The sequence below is a fragment of the Rhinolophus sinicus genome, chromosome 3, assembly GCF_057876585.1.
Source record: "Rhinolophus sinicus isolate RSI-liver-muscle chromosome 3, RSI-T2T, whole genome shotgun sequence".
Taxonomy (NCBI): domain Eukaryota; kingdom Metazoa; phylum Chordata; class Mammalia; order Chiroptera; family Rhinolophidae; genus Rhinolophus; species Rhinolophus sinicus.
In genome coordinates this window covers 9,597,605-9,612,193 of record NC_142503.1, presented here as the reverse complement: position 1 = coordinate 9,612,193, position 14,589 = coordinate 9,597,605, and the positions used below count along the sequence as shown (strand labels likewise).

General features: G+C 47.0%; 1 protein-coding gene across 3 annotated transcripts in view; it reads right to left on the bottom strand.

Annotated features, from left to right (window-relative positions):
- Nucleotides 1–14,589, bottom strand: part of TRIO (trio Rho guanine nucleotide exchange factor) — a 322,955-nt gene that overhangs the window by 40,120 nt on the left and 268,246 nt on the right. For all 3 annotated transcript variants that reach the window (XM_074329065.2, XM_074329063.2, XM_074329064.2), the window contains exons 35-36: nucleotides 2,322–2,614; nucleotides 679–849 (exon numbers count right to left, since the gene is read on the bottom strand). In XM_074329065.2, the coding sequence (XP_074185166.2) occupies nucleotides 679–849; nucleotides 2,322–2,614 (464 nt within the window). The remainder of the gene's footprint in view (nucleotides 1–678; nucleotides 850–2,321; nucleotides 2,615–14,589) is intronic.

The following is a 14,589-nucleotide window of genomic DNA, read 5'->3' as shown; positions in this document are numbered from 1 at the left end:
CCAAACCACAGTCAGCAGGCTTCCTTCTCGATGTCTTAGGGTTCTACTGGTGGGATACGCTGAACAATTTCTGATTATGTAAGAACTCAAAACAACAACAAAAAACGAATGACTTGGCGTGAAGCCTGCACGTGTCTTCAGAGATGAGATGTGCCCTGAGCGGAGTCCTCCCCTCGGACGCCTACGCCCGCACTCCACTTGTCCTGACTTCTAGCATACTGGAAAAGGAACCGGACAGCAGTGCAGTCTCATCTGAGAACAGCACCCACGGGCTAAAACGCCTCGCAGAACAGGGTGGCCTGATGCTCGATGAGGATGCAGCCCCCAGGCTGTGTGTGACGCCTGACTGCTCGCTCGGGGACCCGACTCGTCAGGATAGTGACAAAACTTAGTATTACTTTACAAGTAGCAACTCCTGAAGCACCAGTAAAACTGCACTGAGCGTTTTACATACGGGTACGGGTACGAGCAACTGCATACGTCAGCCTACTGCTTAGTGTAAAATGGACACTGCGATCCACACGTTTGGGGTGACAGCGGGTGGAATCTACCTGGAAGAGGAGCATGTTTCCGAGGTGCCCGTCCACAGCCCCGAGTCACCTCTCTCCTGCAATGAGGCTGCTGTACAGAAGCTACTCCAAGCCCCCTGCTCTTGCACAGGCAGCGTGGGCCCCTTACCTTGTCGTCCTGTGTGTCTGGCTGCAGCAGGCTGTGCTGCTGGATGGCCATGGGTGGGGGAAGAGGCACGGCGTCAGCCCCCTCCTCCCCTTCTTCTTCTCCACAGCTCTGCATGCCCGACGAGGAGGATTTAGAGAGTGTGCCACTGCTCAGGCCCTCGTTCCGGCCTCTCTGAAATCAAACCGACATTCACTCATTACATCCTGGGCCCTCGCCTGTCAATGTCAGTTCACAGAAATGAGCCCTAAGGAGTTAAGTAGAAAAATACAGCCAGGACAGAAAGCGAGATGGCACATTGCATTAACAAGTTCTTTCCAACCCTGATGGTAACTTCTCATTCCTTCCTACAATCTAACTATCTTGCTCGCCAACTTGGACGAGAGAAGGGCCACTGTGTGTCTTTTGAAGGAACTGCCAATGTCACCCGTCAGGCTTTGTACACCTCTCATCTTCAAGGAAAAAAAATAACATTCAAAAATTTGAACCATCATTCTCATGCTGATTCAGTTTCTTTGGTCTACTTTCATTTCATTTTTGGTCCTTTGCTAGAATAAAATTCACGAAAATAATGGCATAAAGAAAAATGCAATTCAAGATGCATTTTAAGAATCTGAATTATCACATTAATTTTCCTCTACTCTTACTTTTAGAAAAAAATTTCAGTTTTATTTCTACTAAGAGGACACAGATTTAGAAAACAGATGAGGACATAATGAAATACACACTACAGTGGAAACCCCTGGCAAAATATGCCCAGGAAAAAAGCAGCAGAAAACCCGTATCTGCAAAATAAATTAAATGATACAGATCTTGTCCTCTCTCTGCGTCTGCCTTTTTTGGCCTTTCGAGCCTCTGAAGGATCTGGGCGGGGTCTAAGTGAAACACTCTGCGGGCCCCTCACTGACACCACCCGTGCTGTCAGCACAGCTTGGGGATCAGCAAGGAATTTTGTTTAAAGTATAATCTAAAGCCCGCCGCTCCCCCAAGGAAATTTTTAAAATTCCAGACTGACCTACATACATTTATCTTTGATGACATGGGAATAATCCAATGTTCACTACTGAGTTAGCAAAGTAAACTGATTGGATAGTTTCTACTCAGGACAAGATGTGAGCATGAATGGGAGGGTAGTCAGGGAGTAAGTGGAGGATGCAAACAAACATTCCTCTAGTCCTTCCGTCCAAAACTGGTGCTGTCCCTGTAATGTGCTGCCACCGAGGGTTAGTGCAAACCGCAGGGGCTGCTCAAATCTCCCGCAGCAGGGCCAGCACCTCCTGGCCTCGCCCACCCGTGGCACACGTAAGGAGGGGTGGGCCGAGCGGGCACAGCACCCACTTCCTTCTGGAGCAGGGCCGGGGTGGGGTGCCCAGGCCTTGGGAGGAAAGCTCACGGTCGGGATTTCTTTATCAGAAGCAACACGCAGGTCCTGGCCCTGCTACCCTGAGAGCTCGGCCCACTGAATGTAGAGCCTGCTCACAGGGAAGCCAACGGCCTCCCTGCCACTTCCAGGGACACACGCAAAACAGAACCAAATGCCAGGAGGCACAAGACCAGCAACGACTTCGACAACCGGAAGAGACCACACCCGCGGGTCCGGGATGGCCTCCTGGGCCTGACCCGCTCTGGCTGAGCTGTGCTCTGACCTCTTCCACGGTCTCGTCCTGCGGGGTGGCCGCGCTGTCGTCCGAGTCCTTCTGCGAGCCGGCGTCGGCGCTCTTGCGGACCTCCCTGCTCTTCTTGTGCTTGTGCGCCAGCTTCTTCACGTGCCCGTCGGCCTTGCCGCTGCTCAGCCGCCGCACAGGGCTCGTCAGCCACTTGCGCAGGGTGTTGCCCGGGCGTTTGGGGCCCGGGGAGCTCTGGGCCCCCATCATGTGGGGTTGAAGGGAGGCCACGGAGGCAGGCGGGCTGGCATCGTTACTGGAGACAGACAGCGAGTCTGGGGACGGGAGAGAGACAGCAAGAGTGACTGAACGGCCCACAGACCCTCCCAGTGTCCAAGCGGTGCCATTTTGCTACGCAGCCCTACCACAGCCCATTGTGAGTGGTATGCGGTGGACGCTGGCAGCTGTGCCTGCTGGCTAACCCTCCAGGGCAGAACCACCACCGGAGAAGGCCCCACCCCTCAGGCACATGCTGGACGATTGTCCTCAAGCTCCACTGCCCCTGCCCAAGCCCCCACCTCAGCAATCCTCAAGTCCACTGTCACCTTCACACAGATGTGAAAGGCGTTACCAGTTAGGGTGTCACTGACATCAAGGACAGAGTGCTTAAATTATTTTCACCCGTTTCTTGATGAACAGAAGAACTTAAAAGAAATGAAGAATCCTGTCGGATAAATGTGTTAGTCTGACTTACTCCATCTCAGTGAATAAAAGTACAACTCAATGAGTAAACATATATATGTATATGTGCATGCACGCATGTGTACAAATCAGCAGAGTTGACCTGGTGACAAAAGGCACCCTCCTCAAAGTTCCATGTCAGGGGCAAACGTTGGGAAAAGGACAAAGCTGAGGGGCTTACTGGGGGACCCAGCCATGGCCCCAAGTGCACAACCAGATTCTGGAATGACACAGGTGTGTGGCATCTCTGCTCTCAACCTCAGCAAAATTCACACGTTGGAGTAAATACCAGCAACAACTACACCCCCACCCCCACCCCCACACAAACACATACACAATTTTAAACAGAAACGTGAGGAGGAGAAACCTTCCTCAAATAACCGAAATGCTCTACAGAAAATATATCCAAATGAATGTTTTCGTTGGATCTTAAAAAGTCAACCCTGAGTTGATAATTTTCCAGGAGAAAAAAGGGTATGTGAAGAAAGCCAGGTAACAGCTGACACTCCACAGGCCTGCGGAGCTGTGAGGTGTGACTTTACAAACCGAAAACCATGACAGTGGACTGGGCCTTGGTCCCAAGCACTTGACTCGGCACTCCACCACAGTGAAACGAGATAAATGCTCGACTTTGGGAAACGGAATGAGGAAGCTCAATCACTATGCCTGTTATTTTCTGAAATCTTTTGAAGTCTTAATAATGAATTAAAATTAATCTTTGAAAAGATTATTTTAGACAGGCACCTGTATTAGCTGTATTTACCTCTGAGGCATGGAGGCCATTATATGATGCAGTTAAAAAGCACGGGAGTTAATTCCTCCCAATCCTGTGATTATATGTAAGAGAGTCAATAGCAGTTTCCCACTCCAGCTCCAGACGCCTGGACTAGACAGTGGACCCGTCTAATTGCTGTCCCATCCCTTGCCTGGCCCAAGCCTCGCATGGAGAGGCTGTAATCTTCCATAAACAGATGAGGCATTTCAAGCAGGGTCTCTCATTCTTAAAAGTCTAGATTTTTCTCATAGGCCAACTTGGGTTCAAAACTAATCAAAAGAGCATTCTGTTTAAGAGTAATAACCTTTTCCCCTCTGTATGTCTGGGCATGTGTGTACATGTATGTATATGTATATATATTTATACATGTTTATTTTATTTATTTTTAAAGGACAGTTACTAAAACATTTCCACATCAGTCTCATTTTCCTCAGGCACCATCTGGACGAGGTAGGAGAGAGTGACACCATTAAGCTGACAATATTCACATAATAAGTACTTCTGAGGGACGTTCTCCGCTGCTGATAAAGGGCCAATGAAGTAGACACTGGCCCTCACCTCAGGACCTCTTCTTGGTGTACTTGCCAGTGGACGGAGATGAATTAAACTGACTTCCTTCACTCATGGGGTTCACCACATAGTGTTTTCTGGAACCACATGACTATCACACAGGCAAGAATGGACACAAGCTGGAAGCAACAGACCAAGTTAGAGGCTGAGAGGAAAGGGAATCAGGTGGAGGATCACAGAGGGCTTCCCGGAGGAGGCGGCACTGCGGCCGGCCTTTGAATGAGCTGGGCCTGAAACCTATGCACCAGAGAACATAAGCTCTATGGGGGCAGGGGTCTCCTCAGCCGTTTTACTGGATGTCCTCCTGGGGCCTCACATACAGTAGGTGCTTATTAAGTACCGAACAGAAACATCAGAAATCTCCAGCCTACTGAAACAGAGCAAGCTGATTCCCAGGCCATACTTTAAGGGCAGTCATCTCTTCGACGGATATCCACTCAGTTGAATAACTGCACAAGACAAAGAACTGTGAAGGTGGCTCACAGGTGGCTGTCGGGAGATATCCTGAACCAGCCAAGATGAGATGAGGTGTCACAAATGGAGCTTGGCTATGCCTTGTACCAGCCGGGGGAGGCAGGAAAACGACCAAGGCCTCCCCGTACTTCAATAAAATGAATGAATTACAGGTCTTCACATTCGTAGGTAGACTAGTCACGCATTAGAACTAATAGGGAACACCTCCTAAGCCAACACACGAATTTCACCTGTGTTTCTGTGGCCAACAGTGAGAATTTGGGGGAATTTGGCAGGGAGCAATGCCGCACACAATAGGAACCCTAAGTGAAAAGAGGACGCGTAGCATGAATTCTGACAGTCTCTCTGTCCACCCAAACTGGCAGGGTTACAGCAAGTGACAGAGCTCCTGGGAAATGTGGGCAGGAATGTGGGACAGTCACCCCTCCACCGGCCAGCAGACCCAGCAGGCCTTAGCAGGTCGGACAGAAGGAACTGCAGTCCATCAGTAATGCTTTGGGGACCCACTGCCTTGAGGAAGATGATTCTCAGGGCGTTCTAACTTCCTTGGGAAGGGAGCTGGCAGTTGCACAAACTGGTTCAAAAAAGAAAAAGAAACTAGAGACATCATTTGCTAGCTTCTCTCTGTGGGCTCATAGGATTTGCTTCTTTCCATTTGGGGAAGTTCAAAAGAAATCACCTTCTCACTTGGCAGGTCAAGCATTATCCACATGGCCATGGCCAGTCCACCTTAGGCCGAGGAAGCGGGCGAGCTGCCCAAGGTCGCAGCTCGGGAGTGCTGCAGACACACGGATGCACTAAAGAGAACTGCAGGTCTCTTCCTGAGCTGCTATTTATCAAACGACTTAAGTGACATTATTTCATTTTACTGGAATATTTATGACTTAGAAAAATGCTAGCAGCAATTATAAGCTAAGAAGGAAATTTTGTCAAATTTTAGTATCTTGAAAAACCATTTCATTTCAGAAGTCTGAAAATGTAGAAAACTTTCTTCATTTGTCTCTCAGATCAGCAGATATTTTTTTTCTAGTGCAGATCTGATACATCAGTCACCATTCTGGTGATTGATGAAAAACATAACCAAAAGCAAAACAGATAAATGACTCCTTTTCTTTCTATTTTGTTTTTAACAGCAATGTTCAATTCTTCATGCTTTTGACACTCTCCGAGAAAACAATCAACTGTATTTTTTTCTTTTGAATACACAAACTCCTTTTGCCCAGATCAATGGATTGTCCTAGTCCCGTATATTCCCTTTACTGAAATGACATAATGCATAAGCCATGAATTTTAAAAACTTAAGAGTTATTTAAATTTAATGCAATCACCAATAGAATGAAATAAAGTGCCTGCTATTATTTTTGGCTATCTGAAGAACAGACTTTGCCCATTAGACAAACCGCTCTGTTGCAAATTTTAAATTAAACAACACGTCCTAATGGAATCGAGTAGAATTAAGGCCTCCAATGTTACTGGGCCTAAGGTAAGTGTAAACCACACAGGAATCACAGAGCTTTAGGAAGTCTCCTTGGGAAGAGCTTCCAGACTGCCCGCGTGCTGCCTTCCCCAGAAGAGCCGGGGAGGGCTGTGACGTGCAGTGTGTGTGGCGTCCTGCCCAGGCCTAAACGCTGCTGGGCAGCCCCTGCCTCTGAGGCCTCGCCTCCGGCTCAGGCTGCTAACAGCAGCCATCCCTGCGTGGAGAGCCTACGGCCAAAGCTCTGTAGAACCGTTTCAGGACAGAGCCTTCCCAGCTGGGTAACTGTCAAGGTCGCAAGCCGACCGTGCCCTCGACTGCAGGCTTCACAATGGCGGGAGCGGGGTCTGGTTTGTTTACAACCACAGGCCCCACAGCCAGCAGGCTGTCTGGCACGACCTTAGGGCCTAATAAGTATACGCTGAATAAATGATGAAGAGGTCAGTGAGTCAATGGCCGACTACAGGCGACTTCCTAGCTGAAGCTACTGCCCGATGACTTAAGCCGACCACGTGAGTGGTAACGCCCTGACTTGAGGTGTACCCCAATCAGTTTTGAGGGGAGCTACAAGTACCATCTACTTTGTCAAGTTTGAGGAATATTTACGTACACATGGGAATTCAGAACAGATCAAGGCTATTCTTGTCCCGACCCGCACTACGTGATGCTTTCTTGCAAGGCAGAGCCAGGCGAGGAGCCGAGTGGGGGTGCCGTGCACGTGGAGAGCACCGTCACGCGTGGTGTGGGCATTGGGGCAGGAAGAGGGTGCAGGACCGAACCAACCTGAGAAATACGACGAAAACTCATTTGTCACCCAGACAAACTGCATTTGTTCCAGTCTCCCATCTTTGGTTACTGTCTCTCAGCTTCCCCTCAACTCCCTCCCTTCTTGGAAGAAGGAAAGACTCAACACTCAGTACTGTGCTTTTCAGGACAGTAACTTTCACACTCACAAGAATGCCTGCAGTTCACACTGCTTTGTTTGGGAATGTGTGTTCTCCTCTTTTCGGCTTGGGGAAACTCCATTGATTCCAGGTCCAGATGGAAGATCCATTAGGGTGCCAGAAGGAAGTCGGGACTTGTCAGAGGGTTTGAATTTGAGCCTGGGTCTCCCACTCAACAGCTGTGACCCGAGGGCAACATTTTGGCATGTGAATTTCCTCATCTCACAGGGTTATAATAGGATCACAGGAAATAATGGAAATGAACCAGCTTTACAAACTGCAAAGTACTATTTACAAATGTGGGATGGTTGAGGCAACCTTCTCCAGGGCTCCCTGGTCATACAGAACCTACTAAGTTATATTTCTGCAAACCATGGTACCCAGAAAACAGGGCTTTGCTTTAATCATTTTCGTAATCACAGGCCTAGCATGGTGTCTCAGACATACTTAAAATCATTTTCAGATGCACGAAGGATGAATGGAGCAGCCTAATGAACAGCTTCCTTTTGCTTCTATTTTTTTAATAACTTGTCCCTTATTAAGGAGACAAAGTAAACTTCAGCTTAAAGAGACACTACCAGCACACTGCAGCATTTACAAAGATGCTCAAACGTGTCAGAAAGTCATCTGTCATCTGGTGGAAGCCCTGAGAGAGAAAAATCAATTAAAGTTGATCTCTCCTTATTTTGAGGGGGAAAACGACCCCCAAGGAGATAGCATCTTGGCTGAAGTGAGTGCACACCAAGTCCACACTAGATTTCTTCTTACAATAATGAAAACGCTACAGAAAGGACGGGAAAGCTGGAGCCCTGACCCTCGGCCCCACACAGGAAAGAACTGCATGTGAACACACAACACTAAAATTGCCAGGAGAAGAGAAATTGCCTTCTAGTCCCAGTCAGTAAATTTGAGACATCTGTGGTTAATAAAGCACTTTTTAATAAAAAAAATAAAAAAAAGTAAGAAAAAAAAGGAATAGGGTCCATATCCTGCTAGTGGCAGACTAAGGAGGATCACATTTCATTTTAAGCCTCTCCTCATTTTCAGAACAGTAAAGTCTTAAAGATGTTTATAAGTGTTGTGGAGTAAAAACTGGCCTGCCGAGGAGGGCTGTATACTGCATTGCAAACTCCAGCCCCTGAATTTGAATATGCCTCACCAAAATCTATGCACTTCCTCCATTTCGCTGTCTCCACAGCAGACAGGCCCCAGGCGGGCAGAGGCTTTTGCTGTTTTGTTCCTGCTGTCCCTCTAGCGTTGAAAGCCTGCCTTTACCTTAAAGTGAACTTGACAGATTAACGGTCCCTCAAAAGCAACGGGGCCGGGTTCCATCCCGCCCTGGTGGTCATGCACTGGGCGTGGGTATCTTACAAGGCCTTCCGTTTCCTGATTGTGAAATGACAAATTCCTCACCAGGCTGCTGGGAGAAAGGAACAAAAAAGGTCTTTGTAAACTGATAGCCTAACACAAACATGAGGCAAATGCTTCCATTTTTGCAGAGAAGAAGAAACTGAAAAAGACAAGGAAGAAAGCAGGACAAAGTGGAGCTGGGAGATAGATGTGTGAGGACCCGTCGGGAAGACAGCACGCCCAGGCCGATAGCTGGGAGAATGGACAGCTGGGATGGGAAGGCCTGACTTCTCTGGGTGGCTGGTGTCACAATGCTTCACTCGTCACTGCAGTCTGCTGTGACAGGCATCCCTCACTGCACATTCTGTCGGCCGAACGTGCACACATGGGCCACGTTACGTCTGACGAGGCACGACCACTACACAGATGCATCCATTCAGCACTGGGAGACATTCCAATCAAAGCCGTCTCACATTTCAAATTCTCCTCCACAGAATGATTTTAGATGGTTCATTTTAAAGAAAGAGACTCCCCTCTTTCTGTCCATTGTGGGCGTTCAACAACATACACCAAATGAACAATGCGGTGATATCCTGATACATGTGCTCTAACCAGGACAAGCAGAGCCCAGCACGCTTCCCCGGGAAAGTGCTAACTGACAATCCCAGTTGTGACAACTTAGAGAAATGTTATGTAGCAGTTATTGCCATGTGGTAGAGAAAGACAGTTCAAGGGCAGTTTGGGGCAGACGCTTCTAAAGTCTGAAGAGAATTCCATCAGACTATGTCAGAGCAGACGGGGCAGGGTTTAATCAGGGGTACCAGCCTATGACAGTTCTGCGAACCTCTGTCATGTGCAGAATTCAATGCAGCAAGTCACGTTTTTACTTAGGAAATTCTTCTGCCATACCATGAAGGTTGTAATGTACCTGTGGAAATGAGAGCTATAAATTATTTACAAAGCAAAGTACGAGTATGTGGTTAGCTTACGATTGCTGACTGTGTTGGTTCAAATATTCTGGAGCAAAATTTTCTGAGTGTCATCTCTATGCTTTTCAAATTGGATTTTAACCCCTGCTTTTGGAATCAAGGTAAACTTTTTTTTTTTAGTAAAGAAAAAAAAATAGACCATAACACACTAGGAATTATCGTGATGATCACATAAAAAAGTGAGCTAGTCTGTAACTGACGCTTCCAGACGCATTTCTAGGGACACCTCTTTTCTTCATGTCACACACTGATCATCACCTTCACAGGCCAGGTGTAGTGACCAACGAGGATGATGAGTTAAGTCGAAGCCGGGTAAGTATTACTTGGGGAATTTTAGGTAATGAAGAGGGAACCGACCTGCCCAGTGAGGTGGTTATGCTTTTGGTGGTGGTTCAGCATATTGGAGCAAGTATTTTTAGCATATTTTTCCAAATTTAAATCTATATTCTAATTGTGAATAAGTATCTGAAACTTTTTCTCAATTTGACTTTTATTGCAAATTTGTGTTAACACAGGAAAGACTCTAAAAGTTAGAAGCTGTACATCGGCACTGGGCATGCGTTTGCAGGATAGTAATAATGACTGAAAATGTGGCAAGAGAACATTAGGTGCAAGTTTTACACATTCCACGATTTGGTGTACAGAGGGTCCTTAATGCAAAAATGTGAACTCGGTATTTGCTTTCAGATATGAAGGGAACACAGAAAACATGAAGGAGAAAGATAAATGCCCCATTTTTTTTTTTTCAATAATCCCTAGATTCAACCAGAGGCCCAGCATAGCACGGTGCATGGCTCACGCTGTAATGAAGAACATATGGGTTTTGCTGCCTGAGAAAATGCACATAAATGACCAACATACCCACCAATCCCTGTGCAGCCTCTTCCGCAAATTCACAGGGGAGCCCTTCACTAGCAGCTGCCCTCCGGGACCCGAATGCAAGAACACAGTGAAGTCACTGGCATTAATTAAAACAGACTCAACTAGAAACAACTGGACTCCATTAGAAACAAGTGCTCTACCTTTTCGTGAAGGTTGAAGGCACGAGTATGGTCATATGCATGCATACACACACACACAGTTTCCCTGTTTTGTGCACTAGTAGGGAGTCTTGTTGTGAAAAGAGAACAGTCTTCTCAACAGCACCTACAGGGAGGAGCCCCAGAGATACCACGCTTGTAACGTCCATCTAACCTACAGGACAGGCCAACAGAAGCTGCACGTGCAAACTTGCTCTGTAGACTCTCAGAGAATCTCTAAATGCTGTTTATTCTTAGTGTGGTTTCTGAAAACACTTAAAACATTACAAAATCACTGGAAAATATGGCTATGTCAACAAATGCAAAACTTCAAGCATCGTTTTTCCTCTGAAACTCATTCTTGTGAGGGAAACGCTAACCTGTCAGAATTCCTAGTCAGGAAACCAGCTCGTTTTAAAGGTCTTTCTCCATTTGAATTTCCCCACTTGCATTTCCAATAAAGAAATGTAAAGTAAAGAAATTAAATAAAAATGAAAGCAGATGCCATCATCCTTTGCTTGGCTAACCAGATGTACAGGATATCGCGTGTTGCCAAAGTGGAAATCTGGAAACACCTCAGAAATGAAAGAATGAAGAAAAGAGTCATTATTGATTGTGGATCACACAAAGAATGGGACAGTCTTGATCAACCTGAGGAATTTAATACAAATCTGCTGAAAAGAGTTATCCTGGCCCGAACGAAACAGGACCCGGCTCATCTGCTGGCTCAGGAACGCAAACTCGCTCGAGGTACAAGCGATCCACGACTGGCCACGGTCCATCGCCAGGCTGCTGGCTTCTGGAAATGACGAGCTTGGAAGCGGTCATGCCTTGTTCCCGGAACACTGGGGAGGCCTCTGCACAGGAGGCAGACAGGCCCCCGCAGAGACAGAGGCGCCCGCCCCCTGGCACTGCTGTGGGCTGACCCGCCTCCCTGATACCCACTTCGAGGGGTGGGGCAGGGAAACCCAGGCACACGTGGGTCAGCTGCTCCGGGCGAAGACGTCCACACACCATTAAAACCACACTGTTGTGAAACGTGAGTACGCTGTCAGAAGTTCTCTTCTTTTTAAACTCGGCTTACATTGGCACTTACTTTTTAACGTGATCCCTTTCTGCCTGGGACAAACACTGGCTTTGTTCAAGGAGAGTTTCTAGCCCACATTCCTATCTCCTTGGAATGACAGGGCCCTTTTCTCTGCTTTTTATGGGAGTTTGCCCTTGAAAAAGATTTCTGGGGGATGAACGGCAGGCTTTTTCGGCAACCAAAAGTCCAAACTGTCACAAAAGGAAAAGAAATTCCCAAGGCACAGTGATGGCTGGGAGGAGAGGTGGGCTCATACCTGCCTTCTACAGAAGAACAAAAGCAGGTGTTTCAAGATATCCTTGCTGAATGAAAGATGCCTTTTCAAAAAATTACATAAAAACGAGACCAGAAGCACACACAAATCTTGCAAGCGGCGGGAACGTATGCCAGAGCTTTCTGACGCTTCCCAACCTGGCCCCACACTCCTGATGCATGAGCTACACCGGCAGCTTCAGTGTCACCAAGGGGGAAATCAGAAGGGTGCATGGACAGGTAGCACCAGCACTCACAGGGAGAGTGGCCCCGCCGCCCACACCGAGCCCCCCCGGGGGGGGGGTGGCACTGCCCCAGTGAAGTCCTGGGCAGTGGCAGGAACTGGTGCGTGGCCTGATCCCCACTGAGAGCAGAGGCAGAGGGGAAGACGGTCCTTTGACACCTCACCTGGCTCCACTTCCCCTCTCACATGATGAGATAAAAGGTGTAAGCCCAAGTCCAGGCTGCTTCCCGGAAGCTCTGCAGGAGCGGGCGCAGCGTATGACCACACGGCCACCAACCAGGCTCCACCACGCAGGCAATTAACGACATCTTGCTCCTGGCCTGGCTCTGCTTAAAGGCTCAGAAAAGAGGAAAACTTCTGAATGCTCCTCTATTCATTTGCCTTTTCCAGAGGCTGAGGCCCTCTGTGTTGCCAAGAAGTCAAATGGCTGCTCTCTGCACAAAATCACTGAAGATTAGTATCATTTAAAGAGAGATTATTACAAAACAAATCCCGTGTGTTTACCAGACTACTGAGTATTTAGTGTATCGCTGACTTAGGGACAACGAGGTTGCTCTGAGATAAAATAATGTGTTGATTCTTAATTTCTTCATCTAGGAAGTCATTCCCAAGGCAAGACAGTGTTTATTATTGTCCTGAATAATCATTCTTTAAGGGAACAGAAAGTTAATTTGGGGGGAAACGAGCAATCACGGGGTGCCCACACAACACTCCCCGAGGGTCTAACACTGCTAAGAAATGCAAATGTTTAATTTGTGGGCACAATTATTTCTAACATTTGACACAAAGTGCTAGCAGTGAAAGTTCTGATCTGCTTTAAAGGAGGCTTATATTTGGTACTACATCCTTCACAATGAATATTTATGCTTTTGGTTAATGTCTCCTTATTACTGTTGAAAAAAATGAAATAACTTAGGCTACCTTCTTCAAGAGGAAACCAAAGATTTTCTTAGGGGCCAATTTGTAGATTTTTAAAGTTGGAAATGTGTTTAAATGAACAGAGACATCTCCCTGCAAAATGGTTTAAAAGAACATTCTGCAATTAGATGTTTAAACTATACGACTGATTTATTTCAGGTGGTGATAGATTTCTCTTCATTCATATATAAATTTATTATTTTTAAAAATTAAGACCAGCTTCAGAGTGCCACCATGCAAAGTCTTTTTCCTACATTCTAGAAAATGCATGAATTGCATAAGAACATACCAAACCACAATGTGCTATAAACCACACAAACTTATAAATGTTTTCATAGAGCCACATAACTCATTTCATAGAGCCATATACTCATTTTTATATAGCATTAGGAAAAGAAAAAAACAACCTGGCCTTGGAATGTTCTGCAGTGAGCTTGCCAAGCGGTATCACTCTTCACATCATCTACCCGGCAGGTTAGTTGGAGTTTCAGTCTCAAGGGATGGAATATTAGTTTAGAAAGAGTTACAGCTGTGGAGAATCAGGAAACGACGATTCCCCCTCCCTCCCCCCCCACCCCAAAACCGCAGAGCAAATATCTAGTACTTTATATTCTAGGGTCCCTGGTGGTTTGGTTCAAAAACAAAGAAACAAAAAGCCCTAACCAATTAGGAATTCCTTTCACAATTATATTTCAGTAACACCTCTACCAAAAGCAAAATGCTGCTCTAATTAAAGCTAAGCACTTCAAAACGGGATTAAAACGTTACCCACATAGCTGAGGAGGCAAAAAGCTCACTGTGTGAGTGTGCATTCTGCATTGTTACCATCTACTTCCAAGAGCACAGGCTTAATAAGGGTTGCAATCCCATAACCTTCTCTAGTTCGATTTTATGACATCTGGCCCCCTTCCCTCTACTCCCCTACCAGAACTGAATGGCATTGAATTTTGTTTCTCAAGTTATGATTTTGTAATTTCTTGAGGACTGACGGCCCACTCTCTTTCCAGGGTATCACATACTAAAACAACAAGATCCAAAAAGCAAAAATAAGAGGGTTGGAGCCACTGCTTTTGGTTATTCATGTATCCAACATGGGAGCCGAATAACAGGCCTCAGGAGGGGAGATGGTGGCCAGGACAGGGCAGCTTCTAAGAAGCGACACACCTCCTCACCAGTAAGCGGTCCCCAGTCGGTGCTCTTCAGGCAGCTGGGTGACCAAGTGAGAAGGAAGGAGGGCAGGGGTGCCTGCAGCTACTACTTCAGGAAGGAACAAAGCCGGCTCGGAGACAAAGGGAATGAAAAGCACGCCTCTGCTGTGAATGCCAATTAACGCACAAATGCTGTCCTTGGCTTTAATTAGTGCCCCCTGTGACAGAATGGCACTGCCACGGCCTGCGAGGGAAGCACTGGTAGGCAATAACCAAACAGCCTCGGCCGGGGAGTGGGGGTGGAGAACGGCTGGGGCAGGCGCAG